This window comes from Condylura cristata, unplaced genomic scaffold, assembly GCF_000260355.1.
Source record: "Condylura cristata isolate star-nosed mole 26May11 unplaced genomic scaffold, ConCri1.0 scaffold00013, whole genome shotgun sequence".
In the NCBI taxonomy this organism is placed as follows: Eukaryota; Metazoa; Chordata; class Mammalia; order Eulipotyphla; family Talpidae; genus Condylura; species Condylura cristata.
Window position 1 is genome coordinate 2,363,215 of NW_004567114.1, and position 20,153 is coordinate 2,383,367.

At 54.4% G+C, this 20,153-nt stretch overlaps 1 protein-coding gene across 2 annotated transcripts in view; it reads right to left on the reverse strand.

Moving 5' to 3' along the window:
- WDR25 (WD repeat domain 25) overlaps positions 1-20,153 on the reverse strand; it is a 104,448-nt gene that overhangs the window by 9,935 nt on the left and 74,360 nt on the right. For both annotated transcript variants that reach the window (XM_012724322.1, XM_004681575.2), the window contains exon 4: positions 17,236-17,366. In XM_012724322.1, the coding sequence (XP_012579776.1) occupies positions 17,236-17,366 (131 nt within the window). The remainder of the gene's footprint in view (positions 1-17,235; positions 17,367-20,153) is intronic.

Genomic DNA, 20,153 nt, shown 5'->3' on the forward strand with positions numbered 1-20,153 from the left:
TCAGGTACATGCAAATTCCTAAATAATTTATGAAAAAGCCAGTAGGACTAACTAGTGAATTTAGCAAAGTCACAGGGTTCGAGATTAATGCAAGAAAGTTAATATTATATGTACTAGCAAGGAATAACTAGAAAATTAAAAAATGAAATTCCAACCACAGTATTAAGAACCATGAAATGCTGATGAAAAAACGTAATACGTAATACAATAAATGTGTCACTGGAACACTAAAAACTATAAGACACTGTTGAGAGAAATGGAAGAAGACCTAAATAAATCAGAGACATACCATGTTCATGGATCAGAAGACTCAATATTAAGTTGTAAAAAGACCAGAAATTGACCTATAAATGGGACACACTCCTAATCAAAATACCAGAAGTCCTTTTTGTGAAAATTGACAAGGTGATTAAAAATTGAAATGGGAATGTAAGGAACCTAGAATAGCCACTTGTGAAAAAAGAAGTTGGGAGGTTTACACTGTTACTATAGGGAGACAGGGAAAGGTCTGAGCTGCCAGGGTCCGCTGGTCCAAGAATCAGGGCCTGAATCATCCTCCCAACGTCTTCTCCTCCTGGCACCAGATACCAAAATACCAAGCATTTTGCACCCAAGGCCAAAGTTTTGTCACCCAAGACCATGAATGCTGACATGGCTGTAGTGGATATTGTAAAATAGGAGGAGTTGGAGGGGAAAAAACACAAGTTCTTGATAAAGTGTGGGAACTCCAACATTACACTCAAGATCGTGCTACAAGAGTGTACGCAATTTAAGAAGAAAATATGAAGCTAAAATAGAAAACCAGGTTCTTGGACAATATATAAAAATTTCATGTCAGTCTCTAGTGCTTTTCAACTAATGCAAAAGGCAAAAGAAAGTAAGGATTTATATCCTTTCACCTTGATGGGATCCAGTTGCTTTTTTTTTCTTTCATTAAAGCTTGGCTAGATTCCAAATGTTATAGTACTTTTTATTTGTGGCTTCACTGAATATTTATGATACTGTTGTCAGATATAGGAAGTATTAGAAGCATAATAGGAGACTTCTGGGTATCTGTGTATTAAGTTAGTCTATGAAAAATGTGCAAATGTATTTCAGAAATTTTGTAATTAGAGATGCATATATTTATGAGACTTGAAAATGAATGTTTTATTGAATGCTTTGATTTACAGGTGCAGCATGTCATAGTAAGAGAAAATAACCACCAGATCATGAAAAATGTGACTGAAATCATACACTAAATGTACTTTTCTGCCTCTTTTTTTCCAATTGCTTCTGCCTTTCCATTTCTCTTAATTACCCTAAGGAAAAAAATTGGTTTCACGTTTGTAAAAGTAATTCTAACATTTAATAGTTAATAAAGGTGACCTGGACTCTAGTTGTTGAAACTTAACCCAAAATAAGACACTTTCTCAATGAGGGCTTGTTTTCTTTATATTTAGCAATAAGATAGTATTATTAGTTTCTCTTTTATCAACTGAAAAAAGGCTATAGAAATCAAATTATTTTTTCCTTGATAGCCAATTGTCAAATTGAGAATACTTGTAAAAACTTCCTTTTGTACAGAACAACCTGCTTGTACCTGCAAAGATGAGGTCTGGTTGTGTGTGTGTTTGAAACAGGGGAGGGAAAGTTACTTGATAAAGTGTAGTGCCCAACTCCAAGTGTCTTTACTCCAGATTGCATTATCTCTGGCACAAATTAGGCCTCTGGGGATATATAAGAAAGTGGACAAAGTAAGACACCCATACATAAGGTACATCTGGAAGAGAATAGTTACAGAGAGTTTGGTCTCAAGATTCTTCTCTGGACTTTCACAAAGTCCCTTAATGAGAGTGTGCTGGTATCAGAGATCAGGAATAAGACGGGAGCGCTTTGCATTTCTAGTGCTTGGTGCTTTCTCTGTTATTTTATTGTACTGCTTCTCCTAGAATTTTCTTTTTCTTTTTTTTTTTAAATGTGCAACCAAAATTTCCCAGAATTTTCTTTTAACATAACTGCTTGGTTTAGAGAGTTGTGGCCATTTTTTTTTTATTTCAATTGTAGATCCCGTAAGGAAATCAGAGCATCAGAAGTAATGCTAAGACATTAACTAGGAAAATAAGTCCACTCATAACAGCTATGGTTACCAGATCTAGGGCGCCTTTAATCATGGGGTCATGGGGTCATGTCACGTTTCTATTGGTGAAGGGTTCAGCAAATGGATTCGGCTGTGGGAACATGTAACAGTCCCATTGCACTTTATAACCCTTCTGTGAACTAAATCATAAACACTTAAGACCGTGTTGCAATTCTGCTCTGCTATTTAAAAAGAAGCATTTTCAGGAAAATTATAAAAAGAATCACTCTAAGGCCACAATAACCAGGAAAGTGTATGTCCTATCCTTTCACCATTGCCAGACACAGGAACAGAACTGAGGACCAAAAAGGAAACCATGCTCTGGGGCCGACTACTTTTCAACCCAAGCTTCAGAAACAATCTAATGGGGCAAGGAAAAGTCTTTTCAACAAGCCGTGCAAAAACTGAGTGCTCCACACAGCAAAAAATGAGTAAATAATGGCTATTTTAGCTCATAACATACACAAAAATTAACTTGAAATGGATCACAAACCCTAAAGTACAAGCAAAAACTAATTCTAGAAGAAAACACTTGAAAACCTTTGCAACCTTAGAGTACATTTCTTAAACGAAACATAAAACCCCACCGAATGTGAGAAATAATCCCAGAATATATAAAGCACAAGAATCAGCAGCACCATCATCACTTTAAACTGGCAAAATACTTTAACAGATCCTTCACAGAAGATATTTAAATGGTTGGCGAACCCATGAAAAGATGTTCAACATCACCAGTTATCAGCGTAATGAAATGAAAGCCACAATCAGACACCCCCACTAGCATGACTAACATGGAAAAGACTAAAAAATGAAAAAATACAGAAATGGAAAACGCCAAGTATTGGTGAGAACGTGGAGTGACTGAAATGCCCCTGTGCCCCATGGGGGTGCACACGGCACAGCCACGTAGGAACCACTCTGGCAATTTACTAAAAGCTGCTCGTTCCCCACCACTTCGCCGTTACACTCCCGGTCACTAACCCAAGAAAAACGAAGATCTATAGCCATGCAAAGTCTTATCCGCGAATATTCAAGCAGCTTCATTTACAACAGCCCAAAACTGGAGAGAACCCAAAACATCCTTCACAGCTATATCTGCTAAGAGCGAACTAGCCAGACAATGGAATGCCACACAGCGGCAACCAAAGAATGCCGCCTCCTGCAACAACCCTGTCACATGCAACAACACTCACATGCAACAACCCTGTCACATGCAACAACACGGGGGAACCTAGGACACTCAAAGCCAGACATGGAAGAGGCATCTTGGGTGATCTCTTTGATTTTGCTTGTTAGTTTCAAGATTTATTTATTTATGCACACAGAACTGGGATACAGGCCAGAGTTGCAGGGGGATGAGAGGATTCACCAGAGACAGAGTGGGGAGCACTGAATGGGGTCAGAGGGGGGATGGACGGAGTACACTGCTGAGGGGAGCAGCGGGCGGGCCAGGAGAGGTCTGTCGCGCCATGTGGGTCACCTCCGGGGCAGGCGGGGATAGAACTCATGCGGAAGTGGCTTTAGCTTCTCAGTGCTGCGCTTGAACCTGCTGCCACCAGGGAGGGCCCTTGGGTGATCCCCTTTGTACAGAAGTCTAGAAAACTGCTCTTGGGCCTCCCTGGTGGCACAATAGGCTAAAGTGCAGCACTGTGAAGCTCTCACCAGCCCCTGCAGCAGGAGTTCAATCCCCAGCCAGGGAGTGACCCACAGGGCACAGCAGACCCCTCCTGTCTCCCCAGAGCTCCCCTCAGCAGTGGGTTTCAGTGGACCTGCCTGTCCTGCTCCCCACTCTGTCTCTGGGGAGTCCTCTCACCCCCGACATGTCTGGCCTTTTTTAAAAAAGGAAGAAAGCCACTCTCCCTGAGGACAGCAGCTGCGGGGGCCTGCAGTGGGGGCCCCTGGGTGAGAGAAACACCTGTGTCTTCATTAGGACGGTGCAGCATAGCTGGAGACATGGGTCAAAACCAGCCCGTGGGTGTGCTAAATGGGTGCTGGGTCATGCGCATAACTGGACCTCGGTGAAATTGGTTTAAAACAAAAAGACTGAGGAACCTACTTAAAGAAGTTGTCTGCAAACACAAACCCAGAGCAGTGTGAACACTGGGACAATAATGGCTACAACCAATGATCCACACCAAATGTGTTATGAACACAGAAAGTTTTTTAGAAAGCAAAACAAAACCTGCCTGGGTAGGTGCCTCTGCAGAGGCTGCGAAGCCTTGGGCAGTCCTCGGGGAAACTCACTCTTCTGGAAACTCGTACATGGGGGAAGGTGCGATGCCATCTCCTGCCTTCCCATCCTCAAGGTTTGGAACCAAAGCTGTCCAAGGAGAAAGAGGCGGCATTTGGCCACCCCCAGGGCACTCCCGCATCGGGGCCATGACTTTAGTCTCCACTAGCAGAGCAGGTGCAGGGCCGCGCCCACGCCTGGACGCCCCCTCGGCCACACACGGCGTCATTGACAGCGAGTCGCCGAGACGGCAGCCCTCCGCACAAGCATACACCAGCGCCAGGACCTGTTTTGCCCAAAAGCTGCACTGAAATCTCACCACACATTCTTGGGAAGAGAAAAATAAGAAGTTAAAAAAACCTGAATCTTACCTAGTCTCTAATCTGGACTCTCGCTATTCAAGAAAATAAAATGTACGCCTGTGGACCAACAACGTCTTATTAAAATCTTAGCTTCTCTGGCCCCACCCCAGACACTCCGAGTGCAGTCTGGACGTGTGACAGGCCTCCAGGAGCTGTGCGTGGGGCCAGACACGGAGCGCGCGGCCGGCCATCAGCCGTCCGGGGACAGAGGAAAGTCCTCAACGGCACCACGGGGATGCAATCAGGAAAATGCCGCCAAACCACCGATTTATTTCCCGATAAGTAAGTCACAGGGAACACAGAGAGCAAGACTGACATATGAAACAAGACATAAGAGAATTTTCAACCAACCCTTTGGCTTCTTACTTGAATAAGGCGGCTCTTAAAATCACGAGGCAACAGCAAATGTGGACACAGGTCACTCCCCTCATGATATCAGAGATCACGGCAGAAGGGTTCGGCGGGCACTGGAGCGGGCCCCACCCTGGCCCCGCGCTGGCGTCTGTTGTGAGGTGTCTGCCGTGCTGTTCCCTGCTCCATTCGGCTATGCTGTGTTACAGAAACGGGCGTGTGCGCCAATGAAATGAGGCAGATTTCTGGATTTGCTTCAGAAGAATCCAGTGGCGGGGTTGGGGGGGTCAGGGGGGAGCAGGAAGGGACAGCTGGGCACACGGGCAGGGTTGAGGGTAGAAGCACCTTGGCCAACCGTTTAGCGTTGTTGAAACAGGGTGCCGGTCGCCAGGGAGGCTCGGCGGCAGTCTCTCTACTTGGGTCCATATTTGGGTTTTTTTAAAGATTTATTTATTTGTGCACACAAAACTGGGGTACAGGCCAGAGGTGCAGGGGCCGTGAGAGGATTCACCAGAGACAGGCGGGGAGCAGAACAGGCCGACTGACGAAGCACACTGCTGAGGGGAGCAGCGGGCGGGTCAGGATGGGTCTGCCACGCCCTGTGGGTCACCTCCGGGGTGGGTGGGGATCAAACTCATGCTGAAGTGGCTTTAGCTTCTTAGAACTGCACTTTAACCTGCTGTACCACCAGGGAGGGCCCTATATTTGGGCTTTTTAATAATAAAAAAGTTTCTTAAAGTGTTTTGTGGAGAGGGATGACTGCACAGCTGTTAGCTCTGTCAGCCGGCCTGAGATGACGGCCGAGCAGGGCCAGCTGGATTCAAGCGGCAGGGAGGGGCCGGACGCAGTGAGGCGCACCTGCAGCAGTGGCCAGGCCCATCTGGCCTGCCCGGCCAGAACAGGCCCGCCTGACAACCAGCCCGTGGCCCAAGGCCGGGATGGGGCTGGAGGCTGGACCCAAGGCTGTTGCGTGAAGGAGGGGCGCTCTCCTTCCTCGGCGCAGGTTTCTATAGAAACCACCGGAGAATGCCATTTCAGAGTGCACAGAGCATCTCCACTGGCCTCCACTGGCTTTGTTCACACTTACCCATCCGCTCTGAGATCCAGCCTATTAAAGCGTGGCTCACTTTTAAAATAGGTACAGCTCATTATAAAGCACCTGCTCTCAAAGGTTTCCAAGGGAACAGAGGTCCCTAGACGCCCCTCTCTAAATTCATTAGCATTGAACACTCCTTAATGAGGCTTGGAGATGGTGCACTGCAGTAACCACATGTTGGGGGAGGACACCCTTCCCTCTCCCGTTGGGTGTGACGCAGAGCTGGCTCAGGCTCCCAGAGGAGCTGGCTCCCAGCCATCCTTAAAGGCCAGGTCAGGTGCAAGGTGGCCACAGGTGTCTGCGGGTCCCACAGCAACTTGCCTTTCCCGCCTCCAGTGTGGGGTGTTCACTTTTGGGCCAGAAGATGGCAAGATGGACCCAGCGCTGACCATCTCGGACACCCATGCCAACCTTGTTTCCTAGCTCCCCTCTGCTCTCTCACACACACAGACACACACAGCGGGCAAAGCACCCGCCAGACCCTGCACCCCTCACCTGTCTGTTTTCTTGACTTCGTGCCCAAAGTGCCCCACCCTGACTGGCTGCCTAGAAAACTCCTATGCATCCTTAAAAATCTCCTGCCAGCCAAGTGTCCCAAACACGTCAAGCAAAATCATCAGCAACCCCGTCTGGGCCTCTGTCGCCCCGCACAGTGGCACCACGTCCCACCGCTGACTGTCCCACACAGGAGAACCTCTCCCCTACTCATGGCATGATGGCCACAGCGGGGCCTCCCTGCAGGGAGGGGCGGCCTGCTCCATCTAGAACACATTACTGGGGTCAACCCTTCATGACTGGGGGGAAACTAAAGTCCAGGGAGTGGAGGCCGTGAACATGGGGGACCCACAGGGACCAGACAGGTCTTCTCTCAGGACACGTCTGAGAGAAAAGTGGTACCCTCTGTGCTGAGCTGTGTGGGAAGGCCAGGGCCTGCATGAGGGGCCCTCCCTGCACCTCCTGAACTGCCTGGGGGACGTGCCCAGGGCAATTCCATGAGGTACAAGCAGAAGCACCGCCTCTAGGCGTGAGTCCCACGGTGCCTCAATGCAGCCAAGAGGCGGCTGGGGCTGGGGCTGGTCTGGGAGAGGGTGCGGGGCACTGAAGGTGTGTCCATACCTGGGAGCCCCAGGACGCCCAGGCGGCTCTTTCTCCCACCCCTTCCTCTCAGGGGGCATTTGCTGGCTAGGCTCCCACAGGGGAGTCAGCACCTCGGACAGCTCCAGCGCACCCCGCCCCGTTCTGGCTCTCCCACACTCCGAGCATCCTGCTTACTAGACATTAATTCACTTCCCTCTTAAAAATTCATCAAAGACACAAGACTGTACACCCGAGCCTCTGATCCGCCCCAGAGGCCCCATGTCCTCACGCTGGGCGAGAACATCTTCAGCTGAAAGCAGACACTTGCTATTTCATCAGGCAAGCCGCCTGGCTGGGGGAAATTTCCACCCATTTTGTAGTAAAACTGAAGCGGCCTGCCCTGGTGGCGCAGCAGGTTAAAGCACAGCACTAAGAAGCTAAAGCCACTTCAGCACGAGTTCCATTCCTGCCTGCCCCGGAGGTGACCACATGGCGCGGCAGACCTCCCCTGACCCGCCCGCTGCTCCCCTCAGCAGTGACTTCATCAGTCTGACTGTTCTGCTCCCCGCTCTGTCTCTGGTGAAGCCTCTCACCCTCCGCATCTCTACCTGTACCCCAGTTCTATATGGATAAGTAAATCTTTATTAAAAAAAAACAAAACTGAAGCTGGTCACAAAGCCAAGCATCAGGATTTGTGGAAGTTGCAACTGTGACAACCTCTGAGAAGCCCAGATGGCCGGTACCGCTAATTGATGACAACGGAGCGCCATGCACCGCACGCCACAGCGTCCTCAGGACAGCCGTGGCACACAGCCGCCAGGCTCGGGGGTGGGGAAGTGCCCCGTGCAGGATCGCACAGCCGGGCGAGGGCACAGCCAGCAGGACACCCAACCACAGAGGGCAGGGAGCCCGCCCCCCCCCCCCCCCCCCCCCCCCCCCCCCCCGTCCCTCCCCGGCTCCGCGGCCCCCGCCCCGCCCGCCCCGCCCCGCCAGAGGGACAGAGCAGCTGCTCAATTAGCGTTTGCTGAATCCACAGAGAAGCCGTCACATTGGAGATTGTGAAACTTTAAGCTACGGTGCAGAACACAAGGGAAGGGAAGAAAGGCAGAGACAATTACACTTGTATCTTGTTGCGGATCCTCTCGAGTGAGAAATTGGTTTTCCTCACTTTACAAGGGGGTCAGAAATTAGAACTGGACCCTAACAATGCAGTCACCCCAAGGGCTGCTCTGCTCTGCAGAGCACAGCCAAGCCCCTTGCTGCACACACTGCCAAGCACCCCGGCCTTCCAGATGCCACAGGGGCACATATGCAGGTGCCCTCGGACAAGACACAGGGGGGGGGCTCCCCTGACCAGGCCCGCAGGCTTCCCCCGGAGGGCTCCCCTGCCTCCAGCCCGTCTCTCTGCTCTAGCAGGGGAGGGCATGCATAAGCCGCACCTATGCCAACAGGCAAACCAACCCCAGCTCTGTTCTTCAGGGTGAAGTGGTAATTCCTTCTAGAAGAAGGCAGGCATGGGCACCCAGAACCCAAAACCACCCATTCTTTGATCACCTCTGTGTCTAGAAGTGGATGCACAGAGAAATGTCTTTAGTACTGTAATTAAGGAAACACTTGGTATACTGTGAGGACCCAACAACAGAGGCCTGACTCAATGCATTATAGTGTACTGGGTGATTATTAAAAATTAAGTCAACAAATTAAGTCATTTTTAATAATATGGAAACCACTAATGATGATAATATTAAGCTGGGGAAATTTTATTAAAAATGTAGATCTCTGCATGGAATAAATGGAAGGAAGGCTGGCTGCTGTCAGGACGGTGTGTGAAGGCGGGCTGGAATCCAGGTTAGCTTCGTCTTTGTGGGCTCCCATAAAAAGGACCCTACAAAGGCGGCCAGCGCTTTTGTCCTCAGAAGGAACACCCCAAGACAATTTCCCTCCTGCTCACAAGTCAAGGCTGCACTTCTGTCTGGATCTCCAGAGTCCTGCTATGCCTCTTCCCTGAGTCCAGAGGGGGCCCCCACACGCCCTGCCATCATCATGCACCCCCTCAGCGCCCGGAGCAGCTGGGGCCTAACTCCCCGGACAAAGTCTAGGCAGGCATGGGCTGGAGCCCAGCCTCCCCCACCCCTCGGCCAGGTGTGTGTGCAGTGGACAGCCCGGCACCCTCATGTGTTGTGCCCAGCAGCACAGCACAGGTTCCTGGCTGGTCCATTAGCGGGGACTGGCAGTGCCAGCCCTGCACACGAGGCATCTCCTGTGGCTTCTCGCCATCCTGTAAACTGGGGAGGCGTCCTCAGTTGGCAGGGGCCTGCCAAGTGTTCAAGGGGGCACCAGGTAACCAGCTTTTCTTTTTTTCTTTTTTTTTTAATTTAAACGAGAATTAAAACCCGAGAGATGCGCTTGGTGTAGAAAGGCCGTGCAAGGGCAGTCCGTGGTGCCTCTCTGAACACAGCAACACCAGTCGGCGCAGCCGACTCACGACACAGCCGGGCCCCAGCCCCCCCAGGCCCCATGTGCCTGCACCCAGGGAGCAAGGAAAGGCTGGCTCTGGGCAGCTGCCCACGGACAGGCACACAAGCCCCCGGCTGGCAACAGCGCAGCCATCAACACCGGCAGCGCGGGAGGCCGCTGGCAGGCACGGGCCTCACCTGCCCGCTCCACGAGCCCTCCTGAAGTTGCGGCGCCTCTGCAGATTCATGGAGAGATCATTTCTTGGAGTCACACTGGTGGTGACCCCAATACAAGGTCGCGGGGTGTGGTGCTTGTGGATTGAGACTATCGCGTCCCAGGCCTCAAGGCGCCCCCCATGCCAGCTGTCTGGCAGCACCAACCCAGGCCGGGTGAGGCTCTGGAGGGGGCACCAGGAAAGAAAGCACCGATCTAGCGGGCAACAGGCAGAGGGTGTGCCGGCGGGGCCCCGCAGGACAGGCAAGGTCCGGCCAGTGGAAGAGGGGACACCCGAGGCCCAGTGGAAGAGGGGACGCCCGAGGCCCAGTGGAAGAGGGGACACCCGAGGCCCAAAACCACAGGGGCCGAGGCGCCGGCCCACTGCCCACACCAGCCCTTTGGACCGGCTCGCCCTGCGGGAGCTGCCACGGTGCAGACGAAAGCCGGTGCGTGCCTCAGCCCCGACCGCGAGCAAGGCCTGCGGGCGCTGTGGAAGCCCCAACACGGAGTGCAAAAGAGGAGAAGTTTGCAGGCCCACATTATAGCGGGACCCCAAGTTCCTCTCAATAACTGCAACAAGGAGTCAAAGAAGCCAGCGGGGGTGCCGAAGAACAGAACAGCGCCGGGAACGAGCGGACCGCAGCGTCCGTGGGCAAGACGCACATTCCTCCCTGGGCACGCGGACCCGCCCACGAGGCGGCCCGGGGCTGGCCACGGACTGGCCTCGCCATAGCCCGTGTGCTGACTGACCACAACAGTGAGATAAGCAAGGAGTCCAAGAAAGACAGCTGGAAAATATCTCTACATATTGAGATGAGACAATATACTTTAAATAGCCCGTAAGTCACAAAGGAAGCAAAAATAAAATCAGGAAACGTTGGAATGGACTGAGCATTTGAGCCCAGCGCAGCGCGCCTGGTGCACAGCGGAGAAGCGGCACGGCTGGCTAAGACCGCGGGGCCAGAAGGCCCACCTGGCGTCCACGCAGCCGGGGCCACGCGCCTCCCGCGGCAGCTCCCCACACCGGCCCCTCCGCCCCTATCTGTAGGAGGAGTTTGGTTTAAGGCAACTTAGAACTGCAGCAGGTACAACTTGCTGGAAATAAAAGGGCTTTTTAATATAAAGCTGATGAAAGAGACAAATGAAGAGTAATCAAAACCTCATTAGGGCAAGTAAGCGACCTGCCTATCACATGGAGAGCCGACAGCCCTGAGCCAGATCGAAGGCGCCTGGGCGTCCGGGCACCTACTGGCGTAGGGTGCACGCGGCAGGTGTACCCTGCCATGGGCGAAACCCTACAAGACACGCCCCCACCCAAATCACACCAAGGCTGCGGCCCCGAGCATCTCAGACTCCTGGAGGGGCTTCCAAACTGGGCCACCGGGGGTGGGGTGGGGGTGGAACGCAGTGTCCGCTAAGGCCAGGCCTGTGAGGCAGCCCCAGGGTCTATGGTTCCTGCTCAGGGAAGATGCCCACAGTCGGGCATGAGATGAACAAGTGCGTGCTTGGTGGGTCTGCTTCTACTGGGCCGGCTCGTCACCTGGGGTATTTTTTTTAAGATTTGCTTATTTATGCACACCGAACTGGGGTACAGGCCAGAGGTGCAGGGGAAGTGAGAGGATTCAGAGGCAGAGACAGAGGTGGGAGCAAAACAGGCAGACTGAAGTGCACTGCCGAGGGGGGCTCAGGAGAGGTCTGCCGCGCCACGGGCGTCAGCTCCCGGGTGGGGAAAGAACTCGTGCTGAAGTGGCTTTAGCTTCTTAGTGCTGTGCTTTAACCTGCTGCGCCAGCAGGAGCGGTGAGAGGCTTCACCAGAGACAGAGTGGGGAGCAGAACAGGTGGACTGATGACTTACACTGCTGAGGGGAGCAGCGGGGGACAGGAGAGGTCTGCCGCACCCTGTGGGTCCCTCCCTGGCCTGCGATGAGCCAAAGTGGCTGAGCTAGCTTCTAGTGCTGCGCTTTGACTCCTTGGGCCAGCAGGGAGGGCCCACCTGGGTGTTCAAAGCTGGTCTTGGTGAGGCTGGTAGTCCGTGTCCTGCATCCCTGCCCCACCCTGCCCCAGCCTAAGTGCTGGGACTACAGCCCCAAAGCTCTGCCTGGGGGATTTACTTCCTGCTGGGAGCCTGAGGATTCCCAGGCCTGCAGGGCTTGACAGTAGGCAGGAAGCAGCCTCCTCCACTGCCCCCTGCCTGTAAGGACACCCCCTGTGGAGTCTGGGGCAAATGCAAGATCTGGGGGTCCTGAGGACGCTTCACAAACTTTAGAGCAGAGAGGAAAGCACAGAACAGCATGAAGCCTGCCCGAGTCCAGGAGGAGTGTGGTCCAGCACCAGCAAGGCGCCACGTAGGAACCTTCTTGGGCACAGAGAACGCGCAACGCCAGCCCCCCCGCCCCCCAGGAGAGGGCTGGGGCAGGGCGGGCCTGTCGCCTGTGCCCTGCATGTGAAAGCCACCCCACTTCCACGCCCTGAGCCCTCAGCTGCACAGCACTTTCCTGAGCTTGGGGTGCTGTGCTGTGGTCTAGGGAAAGGGAGTCACTGAAGGGGTCCTCTAAGTTTCTGTAGAAATTTTTCTACATGTTGGATTCCTGCTATAAAGGAAACTTCCTCTTAATACCTTCCTAGCTTTGGCTCAAACCACACGGTCATCCTGAAGCGGACTGTGGTGTCACGACCATGGGCCGGCCGGGGAGCAGGTGCCTGGGCTGCTAGCCTATGTCCTATGCTCCACACTCTGCCACGCCCCTGCCTTGCTGGGTGCAGAGCCAGGGCCACCAACCTGGAGACAAGAGCAGTAGGTAACTAGGTCAAGCCCAGCATTGGGACACTGAGGGCTCTCGGGGAGACTGCAGTGTCTGACCACCACCACCCCCATGCCACTGCCCACGGGTCTCCCGCGCCCTCTACCCCGCCCACACCTCCAGCTGCCACAGGCACCCTCTGCACACGCCCCAGATGACTGTAGCAGGTGGTGCCCCCACTGGGCTCCCTCAGGGTGGGCAGGGCAGCCAACCGTCTTTCCCTCCAGGTTACCCCAAGTACCCGCCCTGGCCCACGCCCGTGGGAGATGCCGGGCGCAGAAAGCACTCGACTGAGTCCCTCACCTGGGGGGCTGCAAGTGAGCACTTGTTGGTGACGGGGCTCACTGTCGAGTAAGGCGGTCAACAGCTACCATGGAGGTGGTCACTGGTGATGCAGGCCATCGAGGATGAAGGCCAAAGTACTCAGGAGAGAGACGCCCAGGATCTGCGTCCAGAGGTCCATGGCCCCCACCTCTGCCTCTCCTGGGAATGTGTTAGAAACACTGCCTCACCTGCAAGAGACTGCAGGCTGAGGACCTGAACCCCAGTGTGGTGGCATCTAGAGGCGCAGGAAGGTGTGGGGGAGGTGACTAGGTTTAGGTGGGTCATGAGGGTGAAGGCCCATGATGCGCTCTCGTCCCACTGCCATGGCAGGACACAGCAGGGTGTCAGGAAGAGCCCTCACGCCAGGGCTCAGGCTCCAGCCTCCGGACTGTGAAAAACACGTTCCTGTTGTTTCAGCGCCAACAGGACGTGGCACTTTGTTATGGCCTCTGGGCTGACGGAGAAACCACTTTCACCGCAGACCTGCGGGAAGAGAACCTGCACCCCAGCAAGAGCTCTGGGTGATCCTGATGCGCGCGTGGGTTTGAGTGGTGACCTCGACCTGCCCCTTCCTGAACCTCTGGGAAACCACGGGTGAGAGCGGCTGCAGCCTACGCGAGTCACCTGCAATCACCCAGCTAAGCAGTGGCAGAGCGAGAGTGTGGGCCAGGTCTCCTGCGGCTCAGGCCAGCGCACCAGCACAGACCCAGAGGGGCTTTGGAGTGAGGGACCCCCACAGTGACATGAGCCCAGACCTCCTGGGCTCCAGAACACATCCGTGCCCAAGCAATCCGGGAGGAAGAGGAGCCCAGACAGCAGGAGGCCAGCTGAGTCAGCGTGCTCATGGGAACGCATCCCGCTGACCAGCTGGAAATGGAGCCAGACACTTGTGTGGTGAGGGCTGCTCCATCATCAAGCCCAAGCAGGGCGAGATCAGCCAAGAAAAGGCGGACAGGGGGCCAAACAGCCCATTTGCAGTAATGAAAAGGGTTGGACCGGAGAGTCCAAAAGCCCAGCGCTCATCATTTGGCCAAGCTAAAGAAGCCAGGGAGCTGCAGGACTAGGAAGTAGCTGAAAAGTTATCTGTTCAGCCGCTGCTCAGACTCTGCCCTCTTGGCCAGCAGCGATGCTCCCGGGGGCTTGCCAGCCCCGCACACCTCAGCTCCCCACCAGGGACTGGCCGCTTACTTTCAAAACTCTGATCACTTTGGCCCAGCAGATTGAGATCCAGGACCCTAGGCAACAAACCCAAGCCTGAAAACACTGGGCGCACAAATGTGTTTCTTCCAGAACGCGTAACTAGAGCTGGATGGCGTAAGCGGAGAGAACAAGAGGGAGAAAGTACTAGCACCCCTGACTGAAGAGTTCTCTGAAGAATGCGGCCCACAGCAGCAGGAGCAAGGGACACCCATTCGGTCAGCCAGATGGGGGGTCAGTCCTGCCGATCAATAGGATGACAGATGTCATGGGCAGAGACAGTCACAGCAGGGGTCGGCCCGACCATATATATGTTTGACTTTGCAGGTCATGTGGCCTAACCCTTCTGCACCTGCACCACAGTGTGAACACAGCATGGTCGATCGGTAGATGAATGAGTGTGACTACATTCCAATAAAACTTTATTGACAAAAACAGGGGGCAAGCCGCAGTGAGCCTGGGGCTATCATTTGCTGACCCCTGATCTCCAGCATCACATTTTTTTTATTTCTAATGGCAAGAAAAGGAAAAAAATATATATATATATCAGAAATGCCCGACCTAGGGAAATGGTTTGTGCGATTGACTCCTGGGTCCGTACTTATAGAGTCCTACTCTTGTGGGACACAGCGCCGGGCGCACCGAGCTCCCTGCGCCAAGAGGACACATGGCACGCGATAGGGAAGGCTTACATGATGCTATGAGGAAAGCAAACATGCTGCTGTGTGTAAAATAAGACCAAACAATCTCTAAAACACACACAAGGGAAAAGAACGATGAAGGAACAACATCGAAATGTCACTGCTGTTTACCTCTGCTGCCGCCACGCCCCCTCTTACTTCCCCGTTTCCCATATGCTCGTGTCACTTTTATAGCAAGACGCTCCTCCCTGTGGCCTCTGAAATGGGCGCTCCCCTTGATTTTAAGCTGAGAAGAGGCCCACTGCATCCACCAGCAAAGCCGGCCGCTGGAGGCGCTAGGCAAGGGGAGGGGAGCGCCTGTCCCGTTCAGCACCAGGGACAGCGCCGCGCGCCCAACCCAGAGGCCTGAATCGGAATGGCCAGACCCACCCACCAGCCCTTCCTCTCAGGCACACTCCTGCCGGCCAGCCCCTGACAGCCCCGTCAGAGGAGCCCCACTGAAGCAGGACACTTGTCCCAGGAGCCTGGCGGAGCCAAAGCCGGTGTCCCCTGCAGGGAGGAGAGGCGGTCCGGTTGTTGGTAAAAAGGAAGCTAAAACAAATACTGCACGGCTCCCTTTGCCCACATTATTAGCTTGGGAGAGACTTGCAAACATGCCAATACTAGTCACAGCAACATCTGCCTCTAATTGCTTCTCCCCCAGCATCTCTGCAGCGCGTCAGCTGGCGTCTGCCTGAGGAGAAAATCCAATATTTTTAACAAACTCTTAAATCAGACGGCGTCCTTGGTGAGCAGTCGCTTACGTGTTTGGTCTTCGCAGCTAGACAGCCGGCACGCCGAGGGGCAGGGCCGCAGCGGGGGCTGGCGGGAGTGTCTCCTAGCCCTGGCACAGGCCCTCTCTTACCACACGTCTACCCCAGATGCACGGCTTCTGGTGGGATTTTACTTCCACCATACACACCTCTTTACGGATAGCATTTCTCTTTTCCAAGTATTTTTGTAAGTTTCTTTGTATGAAAGATGTCTTCTTTTTTTAACAAGTGTATTTCTCTTTGCTCTAATTCTCCCGTTTCTGATACACGTGAAACAAAACACCCCACCCTCCTTAGAGAAACTGTCTAGGCTTCTCAGAACCACCCCCCGCCGGGAAAGCGCTCCCGCGGGGCTGAAGGGCCAACTCAGATGTGGCGGCGCCCCCGACACTCGGGCACACCTGCGGGACCTCCCCTGCCCTTGCACTGCAGATGCAACAGGTGACGGCTCCCCAGGTGGGGCCCCAAATCCCAGTGGAGGAGGAACTCTCTAACATTCCTCACCCGCTTTCAAAGTCAAGTTCAACACAGGTTTTATCATGAACCTCCCATTAGAACTATGCCTCCTTCTGGGCCCTCCCTGGTGACGCAACAGGTTAAAGCGCAGCACTGCGAGACTGGCCATCGCCGCTTCAGCACGAGTTAGATCCCTGGCCGGCCAGGGAGTGACTCACAGTGTGCAGCAGACCTCTTCTGACCCACCCGCTGCTCCCCTCAGCAGTGTACTTCATTGACCTACCTGGACATGTCTTCTAGGGAGGGCCAGGCTGGAGATAAGAAGGGCCCGGGGGACGGTCAGCAAGGCCTATGGACTCTCATCATGAGTGACCAGGGCAGTGACACTTCTGACTCACTGCAACCGGCCCCCCGGCCATGTTGAAAGCAACCTGAAAGGGGCCGGAAAGGAAGGCGACCTCGGTGCATCTCCCAGCCGAAGAGGCAATGGCTTTGTCCATGGCTTAGGTGGGTGGGGGAGGACGGCAGGGGGAGCAGAAATGGGAGGGACCTGGTGGTCTGGGCCTAAACAACCTGAGGGAGGGAGGAGTGCCATTTGGGAAGCTGTGCGGGCCACAGGAGTGGCAGGCAGCGATGCAGGGTGGGTGTGGAGCCCGCTCCTCTGTGGGCCTGGCCGTGGCAAGCCAGAGGTCCCAAAGGGAACACGGTTTGGTCTCAGAAGCCCTCCTGGCACCAAGCTGAAAACACCTGTCCCCAGGAGTGCTGGCCCCTCTGCCCCGAGCACCACACACCTCCCTGCACTGTCTACATGGTGACAGTGGTGTCTCGAGGGCCTGAGGCGGCTCATCACACATTACCAATAGCACTAGCACACACAGGTGTTCCTTATTTTTGGTATCAGCTGTATCTGAGTGTCTGTGATGTTTTAATAGTGCATCAGCTCTCAGTGTTCTTTTAACGCCATGCTTACCACTGACTACTGAGTGGTAATGATTCTACTTCAAGGGTCCTATCTAGAGATGCCCGCCTGCCCCAATCACTCAAAGCGACGAGGCCAGCTCCCAGGGGAAGGGCCACGTGGCGCAGACGCCATTACCTTGCCGACCCTCACGTCCCACGCTCTGACCTCGGAGCTGAAGCCACCACACAGGAAGACGCTGTGGTCCTGCGGGTGGAACTTCAACGCAGTGACTCTGAAGTCACTCTGACCACTGAGCAGCTGCGTTCCTAAGACAGAAAAATACGAGAGAGAATCAGAAAACGCCTTGGTGACAAAATAAGCATCTCAGCCAAGCGGTCACCCGGCACGGTCCTGGGGCGGCCTTCCAGAAGCACACAGCACACACACCGGAGCACCCACCCTTAGGAGATGCACCTGCAGCCGCTAGGCTAGGCCAGGGGTCCAGCCTCACAAATGCCACCCACACGTGCTCCATGAACATGACACGTGTTGATACACTGAAGCCACACACATCACCCTAAACCCACTTCACAGGTGAAAAGCCAAGGCTCGGGGAGGTTGAGGAACATTTCCAAAGCCTCAGCTCGTACAGACGGTCATCGACCTAGGAGTCAAGCCTAGGACGCGTCCAGCGAGTCTTTCTAGAACAGTCGCCTAGTCATGCTAACAGTGAGTGTGTGCCAACCCACACATGGCCTGTGTGGGATGGGACGGGTAGCTGTGGCACGACTCTCTGGGTGGATGGCCGAGCGGCGTGGGGGCCGGCCCAGCATGGCAGGCGGTGTGGCCTCGGGCATCACTGTTTCTACGGGCCAGGGGTGTCCTCCAGCGCCTGTCCTGAGGCTGCTGCCCAGCCCTGGGTGCACTCTCACACACGCATGCGAGCTGTGGACAAAGCCCTTTCTCCGCCGAGGTATTCAGGAGACGAGCTGCGTGAGCCGGAAACGATGGTCCTGGGGACAGCCCAGCCTGGGCCCAGGGAGCAGGGGTCTTGTCCTGTGTTTGTGCTGAAGTCACATCGCATCATACTATCGTGTAAGCGTCGGGTGCTCCCTGGGCACCAGCACGTGCATCTACTCTTCAGCGTCCACTGTAAACCCAGATCCATCTGAGAGGGGTGATGCTGGGCTCCAAAACCAGTCTCTGTCCCCCTGAATGCCGCCTCGTGCCCCACAGCGCCAGCCACAGGTGTCCAGGCTCCCACTCAACTTCACTGACACCACAAGGCCGGGGGGGGCCTGGGGCCCTGCTGGCCAGAGCTGAGTGCCACCGCCTCTGCGGGTGCCATCACTGGCCGGGCCAGCGGGCCGCATCCCTGCTCACACGCAGGGTGAAGGTGGCATCCCTCAGAGACGTGGATAAGAGCTCTTACAGCCCAGGAGGGGCCTCACCCACCAATGGACTCCTCCACTGGACTGACGTGGTGGACAGTGGCCCGAGAAGCCAGTGGCCACAGAGACCAAGGCCACGCCCAGAGCAGCCCAGAGGCACAGCTGTATGCCAGTCAGAGGCGGCTCTGTAGGCAGCCTTGCTTCGTGTGGCAGACACCCACGCCTGTGTGGGCCCTGCGAGCGCCTGGGGCGAGGAGCTCAGCGTTACCTCTGAGCTGCGGCCGGCCCTTTGCAGATCTCGCTCGCCGCCCGACGCGGTCCGACACTGCCCCACCCCGAAAGCCTCCGCACCTCTGGCCGTGCCCCGGAATGTGCGGTTCCAGGGTGCCACTGTGCCCAGGAACGATGAGCGCTGAAGCAAACACCAGAAAGGAACATTTTGGAAGATGGGACAAGGACAAAATAACTGGTGTTTTAAAATGTCTTTAATATGCCACGGCTAAGAATGTCAGCACTCTGCTTTGAAATCAGTAAATCAGGAGTTGGCGTATTTTTAGTGCGCGCCCCAGGACTGAATGTGCCCCCTCCCCCTTTTTGACTGCAGGGAATCGTCTGTGTCGTGGTGATCTGAAAGCAGCCCAGTCACAGCGCCTGTCAGGGCCACGGCACAGTGCTCCCGGAAACAGCTGGAAGGTTCCCCACCAGCGACCGGCACGTCCTGGCCGCACCCACCGCTGACGCAGGGGCCGGCCGGACCGTCACTGCTGAAGTGCCATTTGCTGTGCTGCAGTCACGGTCCTGGGTTACTCGGTGCCCGACCACGCTCAGCCCCTGAACCGCCGACTCAGTCCACTGCAATTTTCAAGGAGAGAATTTTTAACAGATTGGAAAAACACTGTGCCCAGATTGAGGGTCCATCATTACGATCTAATAAAAGACATTAGAATTTTTAATGGTGACACACGTCATTTTTGGCAACAAAAATAGCAGAACAACAAAAACATCTGTTTTCAAAATGTTCCTTCCGCAGTACGAGTTTCTCGGAAAGCAGTAGCTCGCTGTTTTTCGCTAAAACGTCGGCGTTACCTTGATGGTGAAGGGTGCGGGCTTTCCCCTAACCTTCCAGGGACTCACAGCTGCGGCCGTGTGGCATCAGAGCAAGCTTTGGAACCAGTCGGCTTTCGGTCAGTGAGCACCTGCGTGGCACGACCGTGGCAGCTTTGCTGCGAGAAACCACGTGCCGAGTCCGTGGGCTGGGGGAGGGTCACGGCTGTGCGGTCAGGGCTGCCCTGCGGGCGTGTCGCCCACAAAGGTGACGGGCGGGCCAGGCCCCCAGCACAGGGGCAGGCACACAGGGCTCTGGCCTGGCAGAACGCTGAAGAACCATTCAAAACAGGAACCACAAGCAGAGCTTGGGGCCAACGAGTCTTGGCACCTGTTCTCCCATTACGAGTGCCGAGGATGGTGAGATGGGCCAGGGCCGAAAGAGATTCGCCACGAGTGTCCAACTGGTAGTTTTGTTTGTTTTTGTTTTTTTTTATAATATAATAGTTTATTTTTACATCGTTTTGTACATTTTTTTTATCTCAATTGTAATCCCCGTGGGTTTCCCATCACCAAGTCACCCTGTGCCATCATCATAGTCCCATGCACTTCCCTCCCCCCCCTCCCGTTTTTGATCCCATTCCCCACTCCACCCCCACAAAATGTCTCTGGTATATG